The sequence below is a fragment of the Haliotis rubra genome, unplaced genomic scaffold (genome assembly GCF_003918875.1).
Source record: "Haliotis rubra isolate DU_JTF1 unplaced genomic scaffold, ASM391887v1 Scf490, whole genome shotgun sequence".
NCBI classification, from domain to species: domain Eukaryota; kingdom Metazoa; phylum Mollusca; class Gastropoda; order Lepetellida; family Haliotidae; genus Haliotis; species Haliotis rubra.
Window position 1 is genome coordinate 223,742 of NW_025767180.1, and position 8,009 is coordinate 231,750.

Below are 8,009 nucleotides of genomic sequence, written 5' to 3' on the forward strand. Positions count from 1 at the left end.
AAAGGTCCAAAACATATGACACTAAAAGTGTCCAAAACATACGCGCATCAAATACAGGCCCAAAACGCAACCGGAAACATGTTATTTCTTTCCAAATAAAGTCACCTTCAAACACTGGTGCACACTTGACAACCCTTAGTCCTGTATTTTAAGATACCCTCAACACGTACGCACACGCACGCACGCACGCACGCACGCACGCACACACACACACACACACATGGTTGACAGATAGAAACTTCATTATGTAAGGAATAATATGCACAGTCAGAGAATCGTTGGGAGTTATTTTTACCAAGCATCGGTTACTTGTTATGATTATAACCTCTGGAAGAGAATTTTTATGGATGTCAACTTCTTTATTATGAGGAACACAATGTTACGGAGTATATATAGGCCCATTATAACCTCGGGTTGACACAAATGGGTTCTGTGCCAAACACACATTTTATTAAGTGAGTGAATGAATCATAAATCCCTACTCCAGCAATAAGATGACTGACTGACAAAGAACTATACATGGTGCTCCCATGTGAGGAATCGAACCTTGTGTCAGTCGCAACAAATTACCTTTCTAAAAGATGTTGACATTATAACACAAGAATATACGATAAGCGACAACGTATTTGAATCTAGAATTGTTTAATGCTTCATTTCTTTTGCATTGATAGTAAAGGGCCTTGAGCTGATGAACACCATGTTTTTTGGAGGGAAATACGTAATGTCGGGGTATTCAGGACATTTAGAAAGCGATGAGGGTGAGGTGGGGGCAGATCCGCATTTTACAAGGAGACAATTAAGATACATCGAGTTACAGGGAATATCTGTCAACCTCTGAACTTTCCCAACATAAATTAGTATTATTGTTATATATAGCCTGAAACCTTTTAACCTTTTCCTCTCCAAACCGTCAATTGGATTAGATCAGAAGCGGGATTGGGATGATTGAGTGAACTACGTTTCGCGTGATTTTCTTTCTGCTATATTGCTACGAGAACATGATATAAATTATGACGGCATGACAACAAATGGTTGTGGTATCCATAAAAGACAGTAATAGCCATAAACTATCAGGGTTAGACAGGCCGTTCATACAATATATAGATCATGTAGGAGTACATTATTGCAACAGTACAAGATACTTATATTATAAGGACATTTTGCTTTTTATCAGATAGCGACAGCGTATAACATCAAAAACACTTTTAAAAAAAAAAGAAATTGTTAATGTTGATTTTGTTTATACGTGAAAAATACAAATGCAATATTAAATACATAATGCCATTTTTGGGGTTGAGTCCCATCCGGGACTCGATTACACACTCCTAAAGTACAGATTCAGGCACCTAATCGCCAGCACTGGCCAGCACACAAAGTCAGACGCCTAGACCGCTCAGCCACCGCGGCTTCCACAAAATGGAAGTCGGACAACTGGTCTAGACTGCGGACTTTGTGTACCCCTCTGATAAGTGTTAATTGGCACGGCTCCCACGGCCGAAAACTATGAAATACACAATGCCATTTTAGAAAGTGGTCAAATGTAACATATGTTATATTTGGGATTACACTTTCTCAGTAAATTATAGATTCTAGATTCTAGTCAAACCACACCCTCAGAGGGCACTTTCTAAAATGGCATTGTGTATTTCATAGTTTCGGGAAACGTGCCAATCAACACTTATCAGAGGGTACCCTCCACAGTCAGGCACTTTCTAAAATGGCATTGTGTATTTCATAGATTCAACCATCCGTGCCGTAAGAGGCGAGTAGTTGTCTTGCTGACTTGGTTGACACATGTCACCGTGTCCCAAGTGCGTAGATTGATGTTCATGATGTTGATCACTGGATTGTCTGGTCCAGACGCGATTATTTACAAACCGCCGCCTTAGCTGCAATATTACATATAGACAGTATCAAGCAAACAATCTCGAGATGATACAATCTTCACGCTTTATTAATACTCTCGTGTACTATGCTTTATTCTTTGCATTCGGCACTGAACGTTCGGTGGGATACCTAGTGGTTGCAAACTATGAATAAGGAATTTCTTATGCATGCAGATATTGCTTATGAATGCACTGAACGTGGTGCAGTATCATGTCAGGGTCATCATAGGTAATCATGTTGTTTTATATGTGCTATCATTGATACGTCTAAAAACATCCATGTCAAGTTATGTGAATGTGATATCTTATGTCCCACATGAATCTTCTCTTACCGCTTGCTCAGAATTCTATACTGACATGTAAAGTGACATTTGACCACATGTAACCTGCAGCCTGAGGATGATGTATTCTAGTTCCATGGACTTCAGTATATTGCTCTGCTGCAAATTCATTCTTTGTTCATGTATTTCACCCATGATATACTACAAACAAAATATATTGGAACACCCTAAAATTTGATAGTCATACATAAACTGAAACGTGGTGAGGTCATTTATACTCTTAAGGTAAATGCAACTTTTTATGTGCTTAATGGGCACTTTAAACGACATGTTGGAACATGCAGTGAAGCAACTGATTCAATATTCGTTGAGTTTGAGTGAAATGAAACATTGTTAAAAACAGCGAAAAACAAGGATGCTGTCTTCCACATGCACTAGGCTGTTGTGTTTTGGGCGTTTGAATCAAACATGGTGCTGGTGTGTTTCAGCATCCTTGTTTTTCGCTGTTTTTAACAATGTTTCATTTCACTCAAACTCAACGAATATTGAATCAGTTGCTTCACTGCATGTTCCAACATGTCGTTTAAAGTGCCCATTAAGCACACAAAAAGTTGCATTTACGTTAGAGTATAAATTACCTCACCACGTTTCAGTTTATGTATGATTATCAAATTTTAGGGTGTTCCCATATTTTTTGTTTGTAGTATAGTTAGTGTCCCCAAACCCGTGAAGTTCCGGATTCAAATTCTTGGTCTTCAGTAACCCATGCTTGTCGTAAGAGGCGACTAACGGGATTGAGTGGCCAGGCTCGCTGATTTGGTTGCGTGTATCCCAATTGCGTGGATCGATGATCATTAGGGCTGTAACGATGCATCAAACTATCGATGGATTGCAATTGTTGATTCTCCGATAGCAATTAATCGATAGTAGAAAAGAAAAGCTATCGATGCATCGATAGTATGTGTGACTATCGATAGTTAAGAAATTGATGGTTATATGCTTTTATTAACTATTTTATGTTGTTTTGTATTTTATTATTGTTTGGATGCAGACTTGCAGCTTCATTGAGTTTATGTTTTAACTGTTTACTTGATCTGGGTTTCACGTTTCTTGTCGGTTATTAAAAACAGACTGAAACTTCTTCAAGCTGTTTTCTATTTCATATACTGTACATTCATTTGGGAAATGACTTCAAATGAGACAATTCAAGGAGAAAAGCAATAGTTGGTCGAAATAGAGTATCGCTATCGCAATAGTATGTTGCAATAGACTATCGCAATAGTTGTTTCCCCTTCAATAGTCACTCCTAATGCGCATGCTGTTGATTACTGGATTGTCTGGTCCAGACTCGATTATTTACAGACCGCCTTCAACATAGCTGTAATACTGCTGAGTGTGGCGTTAAACAACAAACTAACCAGTGAGGCACTGTTTTCCACAAAAACACTATATTTCTCCTGTATGCACGCGGCATTTTACTGGCACTTCAGTTATTTGCTGCCACTTTACCATTACTACAAACAGATGCAGAGTAGTCTCTACTACTATACTGCATCATAACAATAGTACAAAAAAATGTACAAAACACATATTGTTTTAACCGAAGATCTATTTTATTTCAAAGCGCCAATACCTTAGCAGCCTCGGTCAGACAGCTTGAAGTCCTTATAGTAAGTGTAGGTATCTACAGGCGTCGCCCAGCTTGGACTTCCTCCTCCGAAGAAAGTGGAGAAGAAGATCCCTTCAATTTCGATGTTGTCAGACTCCCGAAAGACCAATTCCTTCATCTGCAACACCTTCTTTCTGTTAAATTTGACCGTCAAAACCCCATCTTGTTGGCCAGGAGAATTGAGTTTGACTGTTTGCCTGATTTTCTGCCATTCCCCAGTCTTAAACGCCCACGTTCTTCCTAGGTCATGGCCGTAGTCATAATTACAGTGGACGTGGTTTCTGTCACAGAAACCGGTCTTCTGACTGTCTGGAATGTAGGCGTACACGACACCATCACCGCCTGATCGCCACATGTATCGGGTGGAGAAACAATTGTCGGCGTTTCTTCCTCCGGAACAATCTAGGTTCCCTCCCCAGAGACCAGGCAGCTTTCCCCCTTTTACGAAATCAAAATTGTTCGCGAAGTAGATCTTGTAGTCCAAGGTGAGACAGCTTCGAGGGGAGATGGGTCTGGAGTAAAACTGGGCTCCCCTGTAATCACCGGATCCGGAGTAGGAACCTTCCTTGTAGAAGATTCTCAGGACTTTCTTCCTAGATGACGTATTACCAGGATCGTCAACGACGGACATCGACTCATCCCCAAAGTCACGGCTACTGTCCACATTCCAGTCATCCAAGAAACGAGACTCGGTGAAACTATTTTGCTTCCACAAAGTTATACTCGTTACTAAAATGGAAAATGTATAACTATATAGTATGCACAAACGTAAATCATTCATGTGAACTGTTTCGTTGGTATTATTCAGGCATGACCAATAACAAGTATGACACCCGAACGATCTTTCATTTACCTACTTTGATTGTGTAAGGAACAGAATACTTTAGGTCAATGTTTCAAACATATAAAATATAAGTTTGAAAGGAAAAGGGAAACGATCATACATTTTAAGATCCAGTGAACACCTCATACAGTCAAGTCGGAGGCAACATTATCGGTTTTTAATATACTCATGCCAATAATGGTTGTCACCCCCGTCCCCACCCCAACCCCACACACACCTCACACACCCACCCCACACCCCCTCTCCAATTAAAAAAATTGAAGGGGGTGACAACCATTATTGGCATGAGTATATTTACTGAATCAAGTGTCCCGGTTTTACATATCAGTCCCCTTCCATTACTGAGTATCAAAGTAGCTAAATCGCAAAATAAAACATATCTCGACCTGTCAAATTTCTGATGTTCCACGCCGTGAAATTGCTCGAGAATTGTTAAAAGCGGCGTAAAACCATACCCACTCATTCAGTTACCTTGTGAGAGGCATGACAACAGCAGAGCCCAAGCGTACCACATGGTGTATCTGAAATTAATATTTAACTAAAAAAAATAGGGATGGTCCTGGACTCCTAGTATCAAGGTTTAGCAGGCCATCATGATATACAGTCAAATCCCGATGAGTCGAATGCCGGTGTCTCGAACATTATGCATAACTCGAAGTACCTGTCAGTCCTGACCATTCCCTGTTATAGTTGTCATCATTTGAATACCGGTTACACGAATTCGTCTCATAAATACACACGATGACTCGAGAAGAAAATTTGGTCCCATGAGATTCAAACAACAGCAATCTTGTATACATAAGCCGAAGTCAGTCAATGAGAACTGATCCAATTAACAAACCAGTGCGGCTCACACCTTTCCGCCTTTGACGGGTGAGTTCAAAAGGCAGATTAGTGATTTTACGGAAATCACTGTCTGTGCTAATCAGACTGGAACTGATAAGGTGCCCCTATTAGTGATAGGGAAATCATTAGATAAACAAATGCTTAGGCGGAGGAATTTGGACTGGATCATCTTTTTTTCTACCCTCATAGATATACCTATGTCTCGAATACATCGATAAGTCGAATTTATTACTTGGTCCCCAGAGATTCGACTCATCGGGATTTGTATGTGGTATATTGCTCAGTACAGCGTTGAACAATATTCATTTAGTCATTTTAGACATTGCATGTACATTAAGTTACAAGGTCAAGCGATGTGTTCATACGTCCATACTTATGGCACAATAAGTGTACACATATCAGAGAACTAAATCACATATGGTTTATTACAGTCTCAATAACAAAACTATATATACTGAAAGCCATTAAAAACGCAAATTGGTATTTGTTGTCCTGGAACTAACAAAAGTTCTATTGAAGATTTTGTTTCCTGCGATACAGAGGATGTAGGGATTAAAGGCTGTTATTCTGGCCCATTTCGAGATCGTGTCCCAGAACATTCCTCTCACATGAACTTTGATGCTTAAAACTGAACCTTTTACAGTTCTCGTAAACACACCCACATTCATGAAACACGTTGTGCACGTGCATTACCTGCACCCAGACTCTTTTAAAAGCACAAGGAATTGCGAAACTCAATCACTTTGAGAAAATGCCACGCTTGACACAAGGCGAAAGGAATCAGGCTATCGGTATGGTCAGCCAAGGTGCTTCAGATGTGATGATTGCCAGGCACTTTAATGTGCATCCATCCACTGTTGGTCGACTCAGACAACGTGTTTGGGCCATCGGAAGTGTTGCTGATCGTCCGCGACCTGGTGCACCACCTGTGACGACAGCTCGACAGCACCGCAATATCCGAGTTTCACACTTGCGAAATCGGTTCCAAACAGCTGTTGATACCGCAGGGAGGACAATTGGGACAAGATAACATCATGTCAGCGCCCAAACGGTGCGAAGACGCCTTTCTGCCTTCAACATCCGGTATCGTCGCCAGTACCATGGTCCAACCTTATTGCATCTTTCAATGCCCCGGAGACTGCGAGCATGTCTTGCAGCGCATGGTGGACACATACAATATTGACTGCAAGTGACCCCTCCTTTGTTTGATGTCGTTGTTGGGTCACTGATGTTGTTGATTGGACATTTTCACATGAAATTATCCACAGATGTTCACTTAAAACATATCTGCCAGTTACATTTATATATGTTGACATTTGTGTGAGTAAAGAAAGTATGAATGTCAAATTGCGTTTTTAATGGCTTTCGGTGATATATACGGAAGGCAACTGAGAGGTCACAAGCCGGAAGAAAGATAATTCATGATCGTTAACACATATTTCTTAACATACATGTTCATTAAAACTTTAGATTCGTTAGATACAAAGAGACAATCAGTGTCAACTCTGTAAGTTCTATCGTGGACAAAGATGTATATGATTGGTAATGGATTTACGTCGGATAGGCTTGATAGCATTAGCCTTAAACCAAATCTAAACATTCTGACTATATTTCATGTCCATTTCTCCTTTGTACAGGATTCCCCTAAATTCCATACAAAGAGAGATATATTGCTTGGTCCGGCAAATGCATTCAAAGATTAACCATAATCCTTAACAGAATCAAGAATGGATTTTCTATCACAGTCATTTCTTTCACAGAAATTATTTAAAACAAGTGGATTTTATACTATGGGGATTCTCAAAATTCCGAAATATTTCCTTGAATTTGAGAAACGGACCAAGTTCAGTTCAGAATATTTGATTTTTCGAGTTTGAACACCACTATCTCATATGACAAACGTATGATAAAGCTTTATTCCTTGATCCATTGTGCACTTGTTAGTAAACTTGGGGAGGATATATATGGGCACACCAATGCTTGCGGTCGTTCAGGACAGTTTGTCACAACTGAAAGCAAATGTCATTTAAAGTTTTCTGAGAAAACAGTGTGTTGACTTCCTCATTAATAACATCTACGTGAAATTTGTTGGTACACTATTTAGACAAGAACTGGGCAACCCCGCTGGCACCAACTGTATTCCCCTTCTTGCGGATCTGTTTCTTTTGTATAGGAAAATTAATTTCTATTTGGGGTTGAAAATCAAAACATGGAAATTTTTCACAACATTTATCTAACATGACACAAGGCCCAACATGTGTAGCTGTGAGATATGGAAAGTTCGGGGTGCGGACAACTGGGCCTAGATTTTCGAAGCTCTCTTAGCGCTAAGATAGTCGTAAGTGCCATACATTAACATTAACTTACGACGATATTAGCGAGCGCTAAGAGAGCTTCGAAAATCTAGGCCCTGCACTCGAACCGGTGAACTTACCCTTGTGGCGCCTCCTTGCAATACTAACAATGGTCACACTTGTTCCGTT

The 8,009-nt window shown here is 40.0% G+C and overlaps 1 protein-coding gene across 1 annotated transcript; it reads right to left on the reverse strand.

Annotated features, from left to right (window-relative positions):
* Nucleotides 1–3,758: 3,758 nt before the first annotated feature.
* On the reverse strand, nt 3,759–8,009 carry LOC124291413. The gene is made up of 3 exons (XM_046728400.1): nt 7,961–8,009; nt 5,152–5,201; nt 3,759–4,565 (listed from the first exon to the last, which is right to left on the reverse strand). The coding sequence occupies exons 2-3, from the start codon at nt 5,192–5,194 to the stop codon at nt 3,802–3,804; spliced, it is 807 nt and encodes a 268-aa protein (XP_046584356.1). The 5' UTR covers nt 5,195–5,201; nt 7,961–8,009; the 3' UTR covers nt 3,759–3,801.

Coding starts and splice junctions, on each gene's coding strand:
- LOC124291413 (XM_046728400.1), bottom strand. CDS start 5,194: ATGTGGTACGCTTGGGCTCTGCTGTTGTCATGCCTCTCACAAG. Junction 4,566..5,151: donor GTTGTCATGCCTCTCACAAG/GTAACTGAATGA, acceptor TTTCCATTTTAG/TAACGAGTATAACTTTGTGG.